Genomic DNA, 20,026 nt, shown 5'->3' on the forward strand with positions numbered 1-20,026 from the left:
GGATCAGACTTGGATTTTTGAGTTCCAGAACTGCCAGTTTGAGTAGGCTTGTTTGACCATCACTTTCTCTTGCTTGTAAACTGGAGACAATAAATGTTTTTAATGACTTCATATGAGAATTTAATTAAAAAAATTGATTTAAAGCTTCTAACATGGCACCTGGTGCATAGTAAGAGCTTAATTAATGTTAATTAATTTTATTTGGTCTAAAACAAAGATCAGTAAAATTTTTCTATAAAGGGCCAAATAGTAAACATTTTAGGTTTTGCAGGCCATATGGTTTCTGTCACCACTACTCAACTGACCATTGTAGTGAAAAACAGCCATAGGGAGTATTTAAACACATGAGTATGACTGTAGATAAAACTTTTATCTGCAAAAGCAGGCAGGGAATCAGATTTGGCCTGTGGGCTGTAGTTTGCCAAACCCTGGTCAAATTTGGTCCTTTTCACCTGCGTATTTCTGCCATTCATGCCTCTTCCCTCAGAGTAAAAGGTTTCCTTCTCCTGTCCTTTGCTGTCAGACGTGGGTTGTCTTTGAGGCCTCATTTTTCTTGCTAAGGCCATGACCTGTTGGAGACTTTCTCCATATTCTGTTGGCTCTCCAAGTCACTGGGCCTTACCCTTGCCCTGGTATCACCCCTTTCCTCTCCTCCTGTCCAGTTTTTGTACGTAATTTAGTTGAGGCTTAAATGAAGTAACCAACATTTTTTCTGCAAGCATTTAAACAGCAGTATGTAAAAATAGAAATTATTTTGAGCTGGTGTGGTGGCACACACCTGTAGTCCCCCTACTTAGAAGGCTAAGGCAGGAGGGTCTCTTGAGCCCAGGAATTTGAGGCTATAGTGCGCTGTGATCGCACCTGTGCATAGCCACTGCACTCCAGCCTGGAAAACCTAGCAAGACTCTCTCTTAAAAAGTGAAAGAGCCAGGCGTGGTGGCTCATGCCTGTAATCCCAGCACTTTGGGAGGTTGAGGCGGGCGGATCACGAGGTCAGGAGTTTGAGACCACCCTGACCAACATGGTGAAACCCCGTCTCTACTAAAAATACAAAAATTAGCCGGGCATGGTGGTGTGCGCCTGTAATCCCAGCAACTCGGGAGGCTGAGACAGGAGAATTGCTTGAACCTGGGAGGCGGAGGTTGCAGTGAGCTGAGATCGCACCATTGCACTCCAGCCTGGGCAACAGAGCGAAACTCCGTCTTCAAAAAAAAATAAAGGAAAGAGCCTTGTCCCAGTAGCAGACTTTCCTGTCACTTAAAGGTAGGTTAGAATGAGCACACAGACTCAGCTGGATGTTTTTCACTACAGATGAAAAGTTTGCTACATTTGTTTACACAAATAATCAGGAATTACGAAATGCTGTGTCCTGGCAAGAAATTTTATTTCACTTACAAAAAAAAAAAAAGATGAAATTGACCTGTCTTCCAAAGGAATTGAAAGATGTAGTGGGTCCCTCGGAGGTAGAACACTGGAAACCACAGTCATTTGAGAGAAGAGAATCATTGTTGTTGAGTTTTTATCTCCATGATGTTTTATCAACCTCTATAATGCTATATGGGATGCAAGATATTAAAAGTTATATCTTTTCAGAGATGTCATCCACAAAAGATAAAAGTTAATTGTTCTTTTTGCTTTGTTTTTCTTAGCTGGTTTTTGTAACATGTGGACCCATACCAATTTAACATCTCTTTTTCTCAGATGGAGGCCAAAGTAAAGGGGACACTAAATTACCACGGAAATCTCAGTGACTGCCCAGCAAGCAAAGGAGACGAAATGTTTAGTTGACTGATGGAATCTACCTGATGGGAAAGTACTTATGTGGTCATAGGGCTGCTGTTTCTGTCGATGTTTACATTCTCTCGTCCCAAGCACTGTGGTGAGGAGGAAAAAGAAAAGAAAACATTACTTGAGCAAAGCCAGGTGCAGGAGGAAGAAATGCTTTTGTGCAAAGTTAGTGACCTTGGGTCTCTTCTAAAGAATGACAGAGTTACCCTATTAACAGACTTGAAAGAGACTCAGTTGTCAAACCCACAGAACTACAAATTTGATTTTTCCCGGGGGAGGAAGAAGGAAGTCAAGAGAATTTGGGTAAACTCCATCCATCCTGGGGGTTGGATCTGAACACTTACAGACGTAATTGCTAATAAAAGGCATTAAAAACTGGAATTAGGCCAGTTTGTCAGGAATAATGATCATGTCTATTTGAATGGACTGTGTAGCAGATTTGCCACAAAAAAAATAATAATGATTCTATCTCCGATAGACAGTAGCTGAAGAAATACCACACCCTCAAAAGTCCTGAACAAACTTGAATCTCCTCCAGTGTGTAGCAACTCCCCTAAATCAGTGGACTAAAGATCCTTCAGGAAAGTTATTTTAGCACAGTGATATATATTATTAAATCATCTAGATTTTTAAAAATCAGGAAGTTGAGCCTGTTGCTCTTAAGAGATGAAACCTAGATGTCCCCTTTTTGTAAAAGGGTCAATTTCATCTTCTGTTCAGAAGCAGGTACTTAACTCTTTTCTTCAGGTGATTTGTGCATCTAGTATTGACTGGTTAATTCTTATTTCCATTCTTGATGTTAAAATGTGACTGTGTTCACATTTTTCTCTTGAGAAATGGGGATCTTTACAGGGTTATTGCTTTGCTGCTTTTAGCCCTTGCAGCAACATAAACTCTAAGTTTCCCCAATTCATCTAACTTCACAACTTCTCCTTCTGTTCTTTTAGCTAGTGGTCCTTCAGGTGATTATTAGCTATTGGTATAAACAGGTAGAAGTGTACACTATGTTTCTTCATTGGTCATTCAAATGGCATGAATATAGTTTTTGAATTTTTAAGATGGTATTTTAAAGGGAGGAATCATGTTAGGATCACAATCACGATGTATTTTGACTCCCTGTTTCCAGTGTAGTGAAATTGTTTGGAGCATTTGAGATCCTAAAGCTTTACTAATATTTGCTCAGTGTATTGATATGTGAGTAAATCTGCAGAACATAAGACTCCTTAGTTATTATAGCTTCCTTATGCAAATAGCATATTCAACAAAAGATCTTAAGGGAAGAATTTATGGTTCTCCTTGGATACATTTGATTTGATGTTTTTTTTTTTTTGCCGCATTATTCTAGTTTTTTAAGCTTCTGAATATTTTCATACTATATCAGAGAATGGTGTAAACGCTACATGGTGTAAGCTTGATCCATTTATAATGACACTAACTTAAAATAGACTGGTAGTGACAAGATTTATTGCATATGTGTTTATTATACATTACCCTATCCATTAGATTTACTCAATTAAGAGTATTAACCAGGCCCTTTTTTCTTTTATACACAAAAGTCCCAGATATCCTACAGGACTGTGAATAAATAACCACAAATCGGTTCAGATCTGTATGCCTATATTTTGACTTCAAAGTCACATTGGCTTGCTTCATAGCGAAAAAGTTAATAAATAACTGAAAACTTCAGTTCCAAGAACTTGTTATGGTACAGGGAAAGGATTATTTCAAAGGAATCACTGATATAATTTCTTGACTCAAAGAATTTAGTTGATCAATAAAACAAATATGGATGTAGTATGAACCCCAGCAGATATTTTAGGAGGATACTGGGAGGATGTTGCAGAGAGGTTTGACTTGAATTCGGTATGTTTGATGAAGATTTGCTTGGTTTCAATTAGGGAAGCTTGTCCAATTTTTTTTATGTTTTCAAATGTAGTGGACCTCTTGCTTTTACAAAATTTGAATAAAAAGGTCTTTTCTTCATACTAGGGGAAGTGATGGGATTTCCCTTTGGGAAGGTAACCTTTGTTTTACTTCTCATACCACAAGAGAAGTCGAAGTGCATATTAATTTCTCTTCCTGAATACTTTATATATGTTTTTCTGTATGTATATATACATACACACATATATTCATATAAATGACTAGTTTGAGTCAAAAAATCATTTGAATTTCTTAAAACCATCAATTCTGAATCATGCCACATGAAGATCCCTGGTGACGCTCATCATTAGAAAAGAACAAGATAATCAGTTCTTTTCCCTGTAACATTTTATACTAACCAGTAAAAATATCTGAAGGCCCTTGGCTCCAAGAATATAATATGGAGATTCTTCTGTGTTCTCTTTAGTCTTGATTCCTTGAGGACTACTGTCAGATCCCTACCTTAAACCCCCATCTGCACTGACGACTTACATTGATTTCAGTCAGGACCCCCCTTTTATGTTGTATGAATCAGTCAAACATCATTGTATTTCTGTATAGATAAAGTATGATCAGAGAGTTTCTACATGTAAATAGTAATCTATTTCTTTTCTAGATCATAACATTGAAAAAGGTGCCCATACTTTATGGTCACCTGTCTTTACCGTTTTTATTACTAAAAACAAACATATAAATTGGTTATTTTTTAGCACAGAGACTTGTGACTCATACTGTATTTTTGCACTTAAAAATCAAATTATGTTATTTTTTAAAATGGTGAGTCATTGGAAAGGATATCTATAGAGCAACGTGTATTTCTGAAGAGCATTAGCAACATCCAAATGCAAAAATAATCAGCACACATGATTATATCCCACTCCTCGGGATTCTTGATTCAGGAAGATTAAGCTGTTTGTTTTCAACTGTTTTATATTTTAAATTGCCTTCACTGATATATAAGCTGTTACTGTACATACAAGTTAATCCTCAGTATTCACAAGCAATAACAGTCAGCAGGGTTGTCCTCGGAGATAGCTGTGCTGAGCCTCAGTTGGAGACTGGGAGCAAAGTGTCAAGCTCATTCAGAGCATCCAGAATAAATGCAAGCAATAATTTCCATTATAAGTCAATTATAATTCTTGTATGCTTTTGAGGTCAGAGGGTAAATGAAATCATGATTTTAAAACATCCTGAAGAAAAAGGTTTTGGGAAAGGAAATGAGGCTAATCTGTAGTCATAAAATTCTGATACTTTGTGGAAATTAGAAGATGGTGATAGTGCATTCTTTCGTGCCCACCCCCCCTCTGATGGATGTTGTTAGCCCAAATTACATTTTTCATATCACGGACATTGAATAGGGTTTATTGAATCAGGAAGGTAAGGGGAAAAACCGGGTACGTATGTGTTAGAATACTGTGGGTTTGACACCTGGTTGAAAACAACGTATTGTTCATGATTTTTAACCCAGGATATTTTTTTCCCAAAGCAGATCTAAATTGTTTACTACCCAGGGTTGGAAAGGGCAGGCACCTCTAATCTAGTCTTTCTCCTCTGGTTGCCCTCTCCCACACCCCTTTCCACCTATACTTGGTTCAAGACATTTTCTGAAACGAAAATTCTACTGTTATTCAAACTGCCATTGGTTATGAGAACTCTGTGTCCTTTGGGATCATCTCTTAGAACTCCAGTGATCTATCATATTTGCTGCTACATTTGTAAAATGAACTTTGCCTGTATTGGTTGACTTTAATTTACAGTTCTTTATTTCTAGGATGTTTTGTCCTCTAGTTTGACTCATGTATAGAATTAGGATACTTTATTTTAGGAGTGTACCATAAAAGCACACTGGTCCCTTTGTTGTTTTTATTATTTAGGTTTGGAATTTCTGTTTGCTTTTTTTTTTGTTTTTTGTTTTGTTTCTGTTTTTGTTTTTTTTAAAGTTGGAAATGGAAGAATGAGAAAAATCTATAATCAGGCCAAACTTGAGAACTTTCCTGTGCTTCAGCACTGTAATTCTGCTGACCTAATGTTCTCAAAAGAGGCACTTTTACTTTCTATTGTGCATGTATGATTGTTGTTTTTTGCTTTTAGGGGGGCTTTTGTGTTTGTAATAATGAAGCAGAAGAAAAGTGCAGTAGTAGATAAATGATCACAACATGTTATGCAATTTTATTTTTATAAAATTGTAAGGGGAAAAGTTTAACTCTTTGTAAATCATTTCTTAGCTCTGGTAAAATGCTTATATTACTCCTCTAAAACATGCTCAATTCAGGCCTTTGTCTTTGTTAAGTGCCTTTTTTCTTTCTTTTTTCCTCTCTTTTGAAACTATTGTCAGATTAACTTAAAGTACAGACTGATAAGTCAGGGGATTCAGGAGGAAGAATCTCACACTTGCCAATGTCATGTCATGCTGTGTAACCCTCTTCCTTTTCTTTCTATGTATATGGATATATGTGTAAGATACATACATTACATATATATAAAACTAGGAGCTGCTGTACCATTGCATCCTTTCCAAACACTCCCCTTTCAATGTTTGCAAAACTTCTGCCTTGTTTATTCCATTGCTTTTAGTTGATTAAAGTGGGTGGATTAGAAAAGTATCTTTTCGGCCGGGCGCGGTGGCTCACGCCTGTAATCCCAGCTCTTTGGGAGGCCGAGGTGAGTGGATCATGTGGTCAGGAGATCGAGACCATCCTGGCTAATATGGTGAAACCCCGTCTCTACTAAAAATACAAAAAATTAGCTGGGCGTGGTAGCAGGCGCCTGTAGTCCCAGCTACTTGGGAGGCTGAGGCAGGAGAATGGCATGAACCCGGGAGGCGGAAGTTGCAGTGAGCTGAGATCGCGCCACTGCACTCCAGCCTGGGCGACAGAGCAACACTCCATCTCAAAAAAAGAAAAGAAAAGTATAGAAAAGTATCTTTTCACAAGAGGCCATCTTCGCCATTTGAATATCTGCTTGTAGAAGTTAACAATAACAATACACACACACGTCAGTTACCACAAGTAAAATAAACTTAGTGAATCATTGACTATTCTTGGATATAGCCCACTTTTCTGTGCTCTTTAAACTTGGCATAAGAAATATAGGAGACAGCGTTGGAATAACAAGAGTACCTTGCAAGTCACATTGGTAAGGTGCGCTAGACTAAACATGTGAGAAGGCTAGCGTTAGAACCATGGTTTGGTATCTAAATAAGTTTAGAAGGAAGTTAGCAACTGTCAATGTTAAAAATGTGTGATATTTTCTTCTGGAAAATGATTTTTAAAGAAATCATATAGCTGCATATCTATCTGTTAAAAGGTTAATAAACTCAGAAGTAGAAAGACTTCAGATGCTGAGGAAAACATTCATATAATCTATAGCATTCTTGAGAGATTTTTCATTTGCTTTTTATTTGCTAGATAATTACATTTGGCTTAATCTGATTTTATGGTTATTTAGATTTCTCCCTTGAGCAAAATAACATAATTTTCAGTATCTAAGATTCATCGATTTCTTGTTGAAAACAAATAGATGTGACATGTTAAGGGAGACCAAGTTGAACCATCCCTCAAGCCCAGTACAAATATACCTAGTAAGTGCCCCCCTTTCAATACATTCTAATTGGGAAGAAGAAGAGACTAGTGGCTTAAAAGGAGAAAGCAGAAGCTCCTGGTATGTTACCCGATAGCAGAACTTACCAGGCAGTTGGAATTCATGAGTGTTACTCTTGAATGACTATGTCTAGGGGGAATATTGTTTAACCTTCGTGCCTCAGATTACCCATTAGACAATTGGGTATAATCATATTCACCTACCTCCCAGGGGTATCAGAGACTTTACTATTTCAAAAATATTTCGAGTTTTTGTAAAATGTCCTATATAATTAAAAATAGTATTATCATCTTCCTGCAGAGGCTAAAAAATGTTTTCCTTATGAGTATAAAAAGCACCCTATGATTTTTAAATAAAAATCACTGGAATTTTAATTTAGATACCTATTTGTTATTTAAACATCTTTGAAGTGGGATAAAATGTTTAGTTTCAGGTTAACAAGGGAGAGAAATAACACTAAGTAGTTTTTTTTAGCCTTTTACGGTGTTATTGTGATTTTCGTCAAGGTTGTGGAGCTAAAGTTAGATAAAGTTATGATGCTTGGTTATTGGAGTTGATAAATGATCCTGGAAGTTTTAACTGCCTCACTTTTCCATCTTCTCAGTCTAATTTCCTTTTATTGCTTGTTTGGGGACGGATAGCTAAGCTTTTTAACTTTCTAAGAATGAATAGGATGCCTCATTCTTGCAAATCAGAGATTGTGTACTAATTCCATTAACTGTAGGTGTATCCAGCTCTGCACTGAAGGGGGGAGCACTACACACAGCCAGCTGGATACTCTTGTAGCCATTGCACCTTTGTAATTCATGCTTCTTCAACCCATGAAAGAGGTGGAGCCATCAGCTGCTCAGGTTGTAAGAAAATGGGAGACGGAAGGCAGGATTCACTTTCTAACTGGGTCGGGGTGGGGAAGGTCAGGGTAGAAGGAAACATGTTTTCCCCAGCTCCCAGGAGGAGACGAAGATCATTTTATCCCACCTTCTATCCCTGTATATTAAGTAGTACTACTACATAGAATTTTCCCGTTATCGCTTAAAATAATAGCAACAGGAAAAAAAAAATGGATGCTGCAGTTTTAGTTGGGGCTAAATGCTGAGCAGCGATTGTTGGAGTGTGTGTGTAAATTTAAATTGTAGCACATATTCAGGGTCAGGAAAGGAGAATGTGGGGGATGAGGAACCAATTTTATCAGGTTCGAGTGAGTTAGTAGAAAGCACCAGGTCCAAGCAGACAAAGCATCTGGTTAATTTTCAGAATTGGCTAAGGTCCACTGAATCTCTAATGATAGGATGCGTGTGTGTGTGTGTGTGTGTGTGTGTGTGTGTAAGTCACTTTTTGAATTTTTGTTGCTTTTTCCAGATAAGGCCTTAGTAGCCTCTAAATATCAACTATGCAGATAAACATACTCCTTTTTTTTCACATTTCCCTGTCTTTTCCATTCTCAGATAACAAATGTTAAGACCCAAAGAAATAAGGCATAAGGGTTTTTGTTGAGTATGTGTTTGTTCCTCTAGGGAAAATTAACAGAAGCATAAAATAGAGATACTTTGTGTGTTCATCTATCCTAAAATGTGAACTCTGTATTCAAAAACTATCTACAGATCCTTTCACTGGTGCAAAGCTGTAGTTAGTATCATGGAATGTCTTTGGGTTGTAAATGACAAAATCATCCCAGTGTTCAATTCTGAGAGTTTTAGATTATATGACACAATGTTCAGGTTTATAGAGCTGAATGGGTGGTCAAACTCTAATTAAAAATAGCTTTGAATATTAATGTTTAATTCTTCTTTCTTGCTTTCCGTTAGTCTTCATTCTTTATTCAGAGCTCTTAATCATATTGCGACACTAGAATATGAGTTGTATATTAGGAGTCTGGGGAGGAAAGGTTAAATTGTCTTTTACATCCTCTTCTCACTCACTCTGGCAACCTATCCTGTGTCCCCGTAGAACTGAAAAGTAAAGCCCCGTGCAGGCCTGCTTTAGAAGACTGTTTACATCCCAGCAGAGGAATCAGGCAGGGACTCTCTTAGGATTTTAATCAGACTGCCTTTGAATAATGTGATATTAAATTTTATTTTTCTCATAGACTCTCAAAGTACCACTTGCTTGAAAGTAGCTACTTGTGATCTTTAATTTCCTTATATTGTAATAGTTCTACTTCTGAGTCTTTCCTGTGTATCGCCATTTCATAGTGGGTTAGTACTTAAACTTCGGACACTTTTCCAAACTGTTAAACAAGTCAGGAATGCTTTTCAGAATCGCAGTAGTATTATTAGGGTCTCTGTGTCTAGGACTTACAGTCATCAGTGGTCATCACTGGGACTAGAGGTTGTTTTTATTTTCCTCTTCTCGTTTGTATTAAAAAATAGATTTTACTACTGTATAATGCGGCATTTCATGACTTCCTCTTGTTACTTTTCAAGGTTATTCTGAAGAGATGGAGATCTTTATTAGGGGCTATTTCTCATAATAGTCTGCCTTGCTTATTTTCATACTCCCCCTGAAATAAGCCTACTTTTGCAAACAGGCCATATGAATCAAATTTTATGTTGGTTCCTCACAAAATTTTCTATACATTATTTGTTTCCACTTTGCTAATAATAATATAATGATTTTATTGTAAATCTGTGTTTTAAATATTTTATAATAGAGCACTAATGGAAACCTAATAAATACAAACAAGATGACTATTACCCAAGATAACATGGAAATACTTCTGTTTTTGAAGTTAACAACACCGTCTGCCCTCAAAGCACATTTAGGAGTATCAACCAAGACCAGCCAGTTGACATGTTTTTCTGTGTGACAACCTGCCCTTAAATTGTCAGATCTTAACTATCTTGTGTTTGCTGTGCTTGCAGCCATAAGCTTTCCTCCTTTTTTGCTTATCCCTGCTGTTTGTAGGGTTAGTGTGCCCTCTGTCAGAAAATTGAGTTTTTTTTACTATACCTGCAAAATTACCAAGGGTTACCCCAATATTGTCTAGAAGAATTAAAAAGAACTTATTCTCAGTTGACAAAAGTATTACTGTTTTACATAGTTAATTGGAAAGTTGGCCAACTTTGGTCACCTGTTTTTGAGTCTTGGCTATGCCTTTGTAATTAGTTACATATACCTTCTGAGACCTTCAGATAATCAATGGGCCCTTCCCCATTAGAGGTAGGTTCCCAGCCTACAAGTAATTTCCTGTGATCCATGGCAAGCCTCCAGAGAAAAGATTCAAGCTTTGCACTGCCATTTTGTTGATTGTCATTGAAAACTTACTTTATTTCAGAAAGTATCAAAAATACCAAATTGGTCTTTCAGAAAGTATGTAAATCTGGGGCTTGCCCTTGGATTTCACTTGTTAAACACCCTCAAACATAAAAGAAGAAAATAAATCTCCAGCTGGTGAAAATTTTGTGCCCCAAATAACATATTAATCCAAGTCTACCAAGGTAACTAAGTGATGGGTGTTTTCTCTCTTTTTATTACAAGCAAGAAAGTTTATTTGCAGTTGTAAAAATGATTACCGAACTCCAGACCTATTTGCTATAACTGATTGGAAACAGTGATTCTGATTTTTAGTCTGGGTAAGCACATACTTCCAACCCTTACGGTGTGAATTTTGATAAGGGAAAGACTTGTTTGGTAGCCCAAGGAAAAACAGGATGTATTTATACAGTGACTATTCACTCTGCAGAGGAACTTCCCTCCAGTTACATCTTCCTCATACATTGGCCACCTCCACACTTGACATAGATGCCAACATGTTTCAAAACCAATCTCGAAGGAGCCTAAAGAGTTGATGGTCCTCTAGGTGAAAGACACGAATTACTGTATTGCATTTGCTTATAGGGAGGTGTGTTTTTGCTAACTTGAAGGGATATACTGTATTTCAAATAAGTGTGTGACTTAATATTTTGGGATTTTTTTTTCCTCCTTTAAAAACTGGACCTGAACACAAGCTTTGAGTTGATATTTGTAATAATCTCAGGACCTGAAAGATTGTAGCATTTAGTGTGTCTTAAAAATTATGTACTGTACCAGCCATGGATTTTTGTAAATATACCTGTCTCCCTTTTTTGTATTTTAGTAAAAAAAATAATAATAATAAATTTAAATAAAAGGGGGTGGTGATGACATGTGAATGGGTGTGGGTATGTGTGTGTGTGTGTTTGTATAAGGCTCTTTTGAGATGAACTGGTGCTTGTTTAATTTCCAGCTCAAATCGGAGCAGGAATATGGACAAACTGCTGCTACTGAACCCTGCACTGAGCCGAGGTATTTCCATTTGGTTAATTAAACGCTAGCTACCAGGAAATGACGCAGAAGTCACGTTCTTCTTCCCACTGCCATCTTGCCTTTGCATTCTCAGTTCTACGTGCCCTTTGAACTTTAATGGTAAAACATTTCAAACTTTGGGTGGTTTGCTTGTCTCTAGTTTTTAGAAAGCTGTTACCACTCCTTCCTAAGAAAAAAGAAGGGCAGGTAAATTTTTTTAACCAAAAAAAAATTTACACATTTCATAAAACCCTGATGAATTTTGGATATGTGAGAGGGCATAAACATTCCTAAATATGGACCTGTGAATTTAGTAAATTACTCCCATGAATATACTCTTTCAGTGCAGGGATTTTTGTGTTGTTTTTTTTTTTTAAATTTTTTTGCAACAGCCTTGCTCATATTCCACATGTAGCTAGCAAACCCCTGTTTTTGAAGCAAGAGCCTTATTTGATTCAGTGTAGATGTTTCCTGTCTATCCTTTGTGACAGGGCCTTTTAATGAGTGTTTTTTCTTTTTGTATATGTTACGTGTTTGTTGTTGTATTAAATAAAGAGGAATGTACATACTATCCTCGTGTCTGCTGTGTTACTGAGTTACCTTGGGTTCTAACATCACACTCTCAGCTGTCGTGGAGTATCTGCTGTCCATATCACATTATGCTAGGTTTATGGGGTACAAGAAGTAAAGGACACGGTCTCCTGCCTCCCGGTATACTCACAATTTGTAGTCACATGATAAGTTAAAAGATAATGGTTCAAAATGTGTCACAAAGGTGTGGTCCATTGCTACCTGACATTTGAGTTCACAGTGGGGAAGAAACAGGACTGGAGTAATCTGGGAAGACTCAGTGCAATGGGTGGCACTTGACGTGGGCCTCCAAGAACTGGTGGAATTTGGCCAAATCAGGAAGGTAGATCATTTGCTGTGAGGGGCATGTTTGGACAAATAGAGGAAGGCAGAGCCTGGGAGTCCTTGATTGTGACTCACTCTAGGTTTTTTGGGTAATAGGGTATATGTGTATTTGATGATGCTACTACGGTCAGGACTTGAAATGTAGATGTGGGAATCATACAAAAATAATTCAACCTTAGAAATTCAGGTAAGAGGCCAGGCGCGGTGGCTCACGCCTGTAATCCCAGCACTTTGGGAGGCAGAGGCGGGCGGATCACAAGGTCAGGAGATTGAGACCATCCTGGCCAACATGGTGCAACCCCGTCTCTGCCGAAAATACAAAAATTAGCTGGGCATGGTGGCATGTGCCTGTAATCCCAGCTACACGGGAGGCTGAGACAGGAGAATCGCTTGAACCAGGGAGTCAGAGGTTGCAGTGAGCCGAGATCGCGCCACTGCACTCCAGCCTGGTAACAGAGCGAGACTCTTACCTCAACAAAAAAAAGAAATTCAGGTAAGGGGTGGGAGAACGATGAAGAGAGAGAAAGCAACTTGTCAGAGGAAGTGAATAATTTATAAGTGTACATGTGATCTGCATAGAAAATATCAAAGAGGTTCTTGCTGAAATGGGGGTGTAGGAAAAAATATCAAAAAGGACATACGCCCCAAAATAGAGTGATGGTATGAGTGCTTTTTATTTTTTCCTTTTAAGTGTATTTTCAGTGTGTTGTCATGAAGATGAAAAGAACTAAGAAATTCAAAAAGACATGGACCTCATACATTAGGGGATGAGGGGGACTGTAAGTGCCTTTAACATTTACGGACAATTTTGCAAAAGTGTGTTGTCAGCAGTACTCCTCAAGATGATTTTTGACAAAACCAGAAAACCCTGTGGTTATGTAATTCAACTATACTTAACCATGTTTTCACCATCTTGTAAGTGTATGTTAACATATAAACATGTCATTGTTAAATTTACTTTAAAAACTCCTATTTTACCAAGAGTATTTGGCATGGGACACTTTTTTCATGTAATTCCAGTTAACATTAAATTTTAAAACGTGGCCAAGGCGGGTGGATCACCTGAGGTGGGGAATTTGAGATCAGCCTGACCAACATGGAGAAACCCCGTCTTTTTAGTAGACTAAAAATACAAAATTAGCTGGGCTTGGTGGCGAACACCTGTAATCCCAGCTATTCAGGAGGCTGAGACACAAAAATCACTTGAACCCAGGAGGCAGAGGTTGCAGTGAGCCAAGATCGCGCCACTGCACTCCATCCTGGGTGATTGTAAGTGTAAATACATGTGTGTGTACATACATGCATTAGAAAATATACAAAAGAACATACACCCCAAAATGTAGAGTGGTGGTATCAGTACTTTTTCTTATTTTTCCTTTTACTGAGATATATTTTCAATGAACGTGGATAACATGAGTAAGTTGTTTTGTGTAACAAATAGGTGACTTTTTGGTTGAAAAGAGGGAGAAAGAAATGGGAAGGGGCCTCTCCCTGTCTCATCACTGGAAGAAGGGGAAAGAAAGGAATGTATTTCTTCCACTCAGACCTTAGTAGATCCTAACATTGGATTTGGCTTGGAGGGTCAAACATTGTTTTGCTTTGGGAGGCTGAAGTGGGAGGATCACATGAGCCCAGGAGGTTGAGGTTGCAGTAATCTATCCTGGGCAACAGAGCAAGACCCTGTGTCTTAAAAAAAAAAAAAAAGGTTATATTTGGTAGGGAAAAAAAGTACAAAGTACATGGGGATAAATGCGTGCAAAGCAAATCTTCCTGCCCACAATCCCATCTTCCTTCCCCAGAGCAACCACCTATCAATTTCTCCACTTATAAGCAGTGATATGTATCTGAGTTTGTAATATAAACTTAGCATACATGGCTAGGCACAGTGGTCACGCCTGTAATCCCAGCACTTTGGGAGGCCAAAGGAGGCGGATCATTTGAGGTCAGGAGTTAGAAACTAACCTGGCCAACGTGGTGAAACCCCGTCTCTACCAAAAATACAAAAAAATCAGCCGGGCATGGTGACGCATGTCTGTAATCCCAGCTACTCAGGAGGCTGAGGCAGGAGAATCGCTTGCACCTGGGAGGCAGAGGTTGCAGTGAGCCGAGATTGTGCTACTGCACTCCAGCCTGGGCGACAGAGCGAGACTCTGTCTCAAAAATAAATAAATAAACTTAGCATACATATACACTGTATCTAGCATTTTTCAGTTATCTTGGAGGTTATTTCACATCAGCACATAGAGGTCTGTCTGGTTCTTTGAACAGCTTCATAGTATTCTATAGTTGTGATATCACTTATTGATGGGTGCTTAGGTTACTATCAGAGGTAAACCACAATATCCTTTATATATTGGCCATCTGTATATATTGCAAACGGACAGTCAAAAGTTTGCTTTGCCATGGACAATAAATGATGTAACTCTAGATTTGAGTCTGTCTGAAATCTGTACCACTGCTTCCTATACATACAAAGCTTTGAGAAATACTTGAGAAAATTAGTCTTTTGTTTAAGATTTTTGATAATTGGAAACAGGCAGAAGAGATGCCTTTGAATTTGGTAAGGGTTGGGTTAATCGTGAGATCGTACACTTTTCAAAGGACAATGACAGTCTCTTCTCAGGCAGGCATACTCTGACGTGTCATGGGTGTCCTTCAGAAAACATCAGGCCTCCATATGTGCCTAGGCGTAGTTTGTTTTTTCTCCCTCTGTATATTTGCCTCTTCTGTGTCTCTGTGTTTGTCCCTTCTTCATTTCCCCATCATCTTTTCTAGTAGGGTGGCGTGGTGTGAAGAACAGGTTGACAGCAGACAGACGGGTTCACAAGACCCCACTGTGAAGCCGTGTCGCTCTAGACAAGATGCTTTCCCTTTCAAGCCCATTTCCTCATCTGCACAGGGATCAGACCCCAGGCGGGTGTATTGTTCGGATTAGAGACAAGGTATGGAAAGCACCTAGCACAGTGCCTAGCACATAATAGGAGCTTATAAATGGCTACTATTATTCTGTCTCTCCTCTGCCTTTTTACTTCTTAAATGTATGCTTCGTCTTGCTCCCCTAATTTCCCAAAAGTATAAAAGTGAAGCCATAGTGTTATTTAAAAATCTGGTGTAGTTACTGCTTACAGTACAGGCATAGATAGATAGCCGTTAAAATTCTTTCATCACAGGTATCAGAAACCCCTGGCTGAAAAAGTCAAGGGAATCTGGTTCATCTGAGCGGTCTTACAGATACTTGGTGTAGATGAAGCGTCATGGAGTGATTCCATGTCTCCAAGATCCAGCTCTGTCTCCACTCTGCCATTCCAAGGGCCTGGCTCCGCAGGGAGTCTGTGACAGCCTCAGTCTCTCTTTCTATAGTCAAATGCCTGCTGTTGTTTCAAACTATATGTGAGTATGTGCTGTGGATAATTTCTTTTTACTTTGTACTCAAATGCAAAGTAATGCGTCAATCATATGCCTTGATTCATAGCACATTGTCATCAGTCACCTCAAGAACTCGTTCCCTCACTTCATTATCCATTAAGTTTCTCCTCTTCCTTAGTCCCCACTCTGCTCTGTCCCATAGGCACCACTCTTACTTTTTTGATATGTGCCCCTTGTTTTGCAGGCATTCTTCGAAGTAAGTAATATTGTGTTGTATGTATACAATTTTAATTCATACCAATGGTACTGTGGTAGCCATGTTTACTGTTTTCTACTTACTTAGATACATCCATGTTGCTATGCGTACATTTAGGGTGTTGCTTCTTACTGCTGCATGGATTCCCTAGTGTGCATGTACCATGTTATACATACCTGTTCCCCTCACAGTGGATAACTAGGTTATCTTCAATTCCTTATTATCAAAAATAAGGTGATAGTTAGTCTTCCCTTCTGTCAATTGTGTGTTGATCTTTGCTCATTGTGCAATTGCATTTTGGTTTCTTGTTGTGGACATTAATCTCTTACCAGTTTTAGATGTGTCAGTTACTTTTGTCTGTTACCTGTCTTTTAACTTTGTCTGTTACCTGTCTTTTAACTTTGTCTGTGACATCCTTTATTGAACAAAAATCCTTACTTTTTAATTAATCTACTTTTTGTCTTATGTTTGTGTTTTGGGCAGTTTACTTATGAAATATTTCCCTAGCCCTACACCACAAAGATGTCCTCCAGCATTTTCTCCTATGAGCTTTATAGTTTTGCCTTCACATTTTCATTGACAATCCATCTGGCATCCACCTTTGTATATTGTGTAATGTAGGGAATCCAGCTTTATTTTTCTATATTTAGTGAAGCAGTTTTCCTAATACCACCTAACAGATCAATACTTCTCCCATTAATCTGTGGTACCATTTTTATCATATATCCAGTTCTTATACATGGAAAGATCTATTTTTGAGCTCTGTTCTGTTCCACTGTTCTTTTTATTTCCACACCAGTATCTTACTGTTTTCTATTACCATAGACTTAAAAATATGCCTTAATGTCTAGTAAAGAGAGTCCCCGTCTTTGTTATTCTATGTTGGCCCAGCTAATTATGGATTTTTATTCTTCCATATAAATTTTAGAGTAAAATTTTCCACTTCCATTTAAAATCCAGTTGAAATATTGATTAGGATTGAATTTGCATTAAATTCACATTCTTTGGGGCCTGTAGAGTGGTTTAAGAAGAATAATAGAATCTTTAAGTTACAGATTTTTTTTGTGTCTTCCAATAAAGCTTTTGAAACTTCTCTACGAAGGTCTTGTTTATATTAATTTCTAGGTATTTTATAGTGTTTCTTCCATGAATTGTATCTTATTCTTTGTTTTCTAATTTGTTGTTGGTACTAAGGAATGCTATTGATCCTTTAAAGTTGATTTTATATCCAGCAATTTTGCTAAACTGTTATTCTAATAACTCATCTGATTATTTTACTAGCTTTTTGATGGAAGTGACCATATAATGTACAAATAATGACAGTTTTATCTCCTCTTTCAATTTCACATTTTACATCTTGTCTTGGAGTATTAGACTGGTCCTTTAATACTATGCTAAACAGTAATGGGGAAAGTGGCATCTTTGTTCCATATTTTAATGGGAACATTAAAATCTTTGTTCCTTATTGATCTAAGTCTTCTCCATTAAGTATGGTGTTATTCTAGATTTTTGGTATATAGTTTTTATGAACTTAAGTTCTATTCCTAATTTTCTGGGAAGGTTGATTATATGCATGCGCTGAATTAGATCAAGTGCTTTTCCCATAATACCTATATATGATCAACAATGACAGAATTTTCTTTTTTTTTTTTGAGACAGAGTTTTGCTCTTGTTGCCCAGGCTGGAGTACAGTGGCACAATCTCAGCTCATTGCAACCTCCACCTCCCGGGTTCAAGTGATTCTCTTGCCTCAGCCTCCCAAGTAGCTGGGATTACAGGCGTGTGCCACCATGCCTGGCTAATTTTGTATTTTTAGTAGAGATGGGGTTTCACCATGTTGGTCAGGCTGACCTTGAACTCCTGACCTCAGGCGATCCACCTGCCTCAGCCTCCCAAACTGCTGGGATTACAGGTGTGAGTCACTGCGTCTGGCCCAGAAATTGTAGAAGTATATCTGTGGCCAGGCACAGTGGCTCATGCCTGTAATCCCAGCACTTTGGGAGGCCAAAGCGGGCGGATCACAAGGTCAGGAGTTAGAGACTAGCCTGGCCAATATGGTGAAACCCTGTCTGTACTAAAAATACAAAAATTAGCTGGGCGTGGTGGTGGGTGCCTGTAGTCCCATCTACTCAGGAGGCTGAGGCAGGAGAATCGCTTGAACCCAGGAGGCAGAGGCTGCAGTGAGCCAAGATCGTGCCACTGCACTCCAGCCTGGGCAACAAAGAGAAACTCTGTCTCAAAAAAAAAAAAAAAGTGTATTTGTAGGATTACTTATTTATTTATTTTTTTAGACTGAGTCTCACTCTGTCACCCAGGCTGGAGTGCTATGGTCTGATCTCGGCTCACTGCAACCTCTGTCTCCCAGGTTCAAGCTAGTGTCCTGCCTCAGCCTCCCGAGTAGCTGGAATTATAGGCATGCGCCACCGCACCCAGCTAATTTTTGTATTTTTAGTAGAGACAGGGTTTCACCATGTTGGCCAGGATGGTCTCGAACTCCCGACTTCAGGGGATCTGCCCACCTTGACCTCCCAAAGTGCTGGGATTGCAGATATGAGCCACCGTGCCTGGCCAATTTTTAATTGTTTGTAATCTCCTAGTTCCGTTTGTTTCCTAGTTCCTGTGTTTGTTTCCGTTTTCATGCTGTGCTTTGTTTAGATGCATCATCTTACTCTTAATCAGTCTTGCCATTCTTCCTTCTCAATAACTTTTCGAAGAACCATGAATGTTTTTGGATGCATATATGTTCATTATGGTTACATCTTTTTGATATAATTATTTTTTAAAATATGGAACGCTTCACGAATTTGTGTGTCATCTTTGCGCAGGGGCGGTGTTAATCTCTGTATCATCCCAGTTTTAGTATATGTGCTGCTGAAGCAAGCACTGATATAACGTTCTTTTACTAATGTGATGTCCCTCATTTTTCTTTGTGACTTTTTGCCTGTCTAGTATTAAATTTAATATCCATATATCTATACCCCAAATAGTAACTTATTGTATGAATATGTCACAGTTTACCCATTCATCAGTTGATAGACACTTGGGCTGTTTCCACTTTTTAGCTATTAGGAATAATGCTCCTTTTAACACTTGTGCACAAGTTTTTGTGTGGATATATGTTTTCAGTCCTGTTAGGTATAGACCTGGGAGTGGAATTGCTGGATTTTATGCTAACTACGTTTCATTTGAGGAACTACCAAACTCTTTTCCATGGTAGCCCAACCATTTTACATCCCCACCGGCAATGTATAAGAGTTCCAGTTCCGGCCAGGCACGGTGGCTCAGGCCGGGCATGGTGGCTCACACCTGTAATCCCAGCACTTTTGGGGGCAGAGGCAGGCGGATCACCTGAGCTCAGGAGTTCGAGACCAGCCTGGCCAACATGGTGAAACCCCGTCTCTACTAAAATCACAAAAATTAGCCAGGCGTGGTGGTGGGTGCCTGTAATCCCAGCTGCTGGGGAGGCTGAGGCAGGAGAATCGCTTGAACCTGGGAGGCAGAGGTTGCAGTGAGCTGAGATTGCACCATTGCACTCCAGCCTGGGGGACAAGAGCGAGACTTCGTCTCAAAAAAATAAAAAAAAAAAGTTCCAGTTCCTCTACATTCTCATCAGCATTTGTCATTTTTCATTTTTTAAATTATGGCTGTCATCTCCTAGTGGGTATAAGTGGTATCATTATTCTTTTGATTTGAATTTTTATAATAACAGTGTTGAACATCTTTTCATGTGCTTAGTAAGTTCTTAGTATATTAAGTATAATATATTAAGTATAAAAGTACTTATTCCAGGAGAGTTTTCGAAGGGGCTTTTGTGCTGGTTTTAAACTTTGTATGTCTGAAAGTATTTGTATGTCTGAAAGTATCGTATCATCTTTGCTTCTTCACGTTTAAATAATAGTTTAGTGGGATGTAATT

General features: G+C 38.5%; 1 protein-coding gene and 1 non-coding gene across 5 annotated transcripts in view; one reads left to right on the forward strand and one right to left on the reverse strand.

Annotated features, from left to right (window-relative positions):
- UBN2 (ubinuclein 2) overlaps positions 1–12,145 on the forward strand; it is a 77,955-nt gene extending 65,810 nt beyond the window's left edge. For 3 of the 4 annotated variants that reach the window (XM_030825818.1, XM_030825819.1, XM_030825817.1), the window contains one exon: positions 1,702–5,988. In XM_030825818.1, the coding sequence (XP_030681678.1) occupies positions 1,702–1,751 (50 nt within the window). In that variant the 3' untranslated portion in view covers positions 1,752–5,988. Of the gene's footprint in view, positions 1–1,701 lie in introns of all 4 variants that reach the window. The other variant, XM_030825816.1, reaches the window with a different exon arrangement.
- A 6,746-nt stretch (positions 12,146–18,891) lies between these two features.
- On the reverse strand, positions 18,892–18,995 carry LOC115838077. The gene has a single exon (XR_004033132.1). It is a non-coding gene; the product is annotated as a U6 spliceosomal RNA (small nuclear RNA).
- Between the last annotated feature and the right edge of the window lie 1,031 nt (positions 18,996–20,026).

The sequence above is a fragment of the Nomascus leucogenys genome, chromosome 13 (genome assembly GCF_006542625.1).
Source record: "Nomascus leucogenys isolate Asia chromosome 13, Asia_NLE_v1, whole genome shotgun sequence".
NCBI classification, from domain to species: Eukaryota; Metazoa; Chordata; class Mammalia; order Primates; family Hylobatidae; genus Nomascus; species Nomascus leucogenys.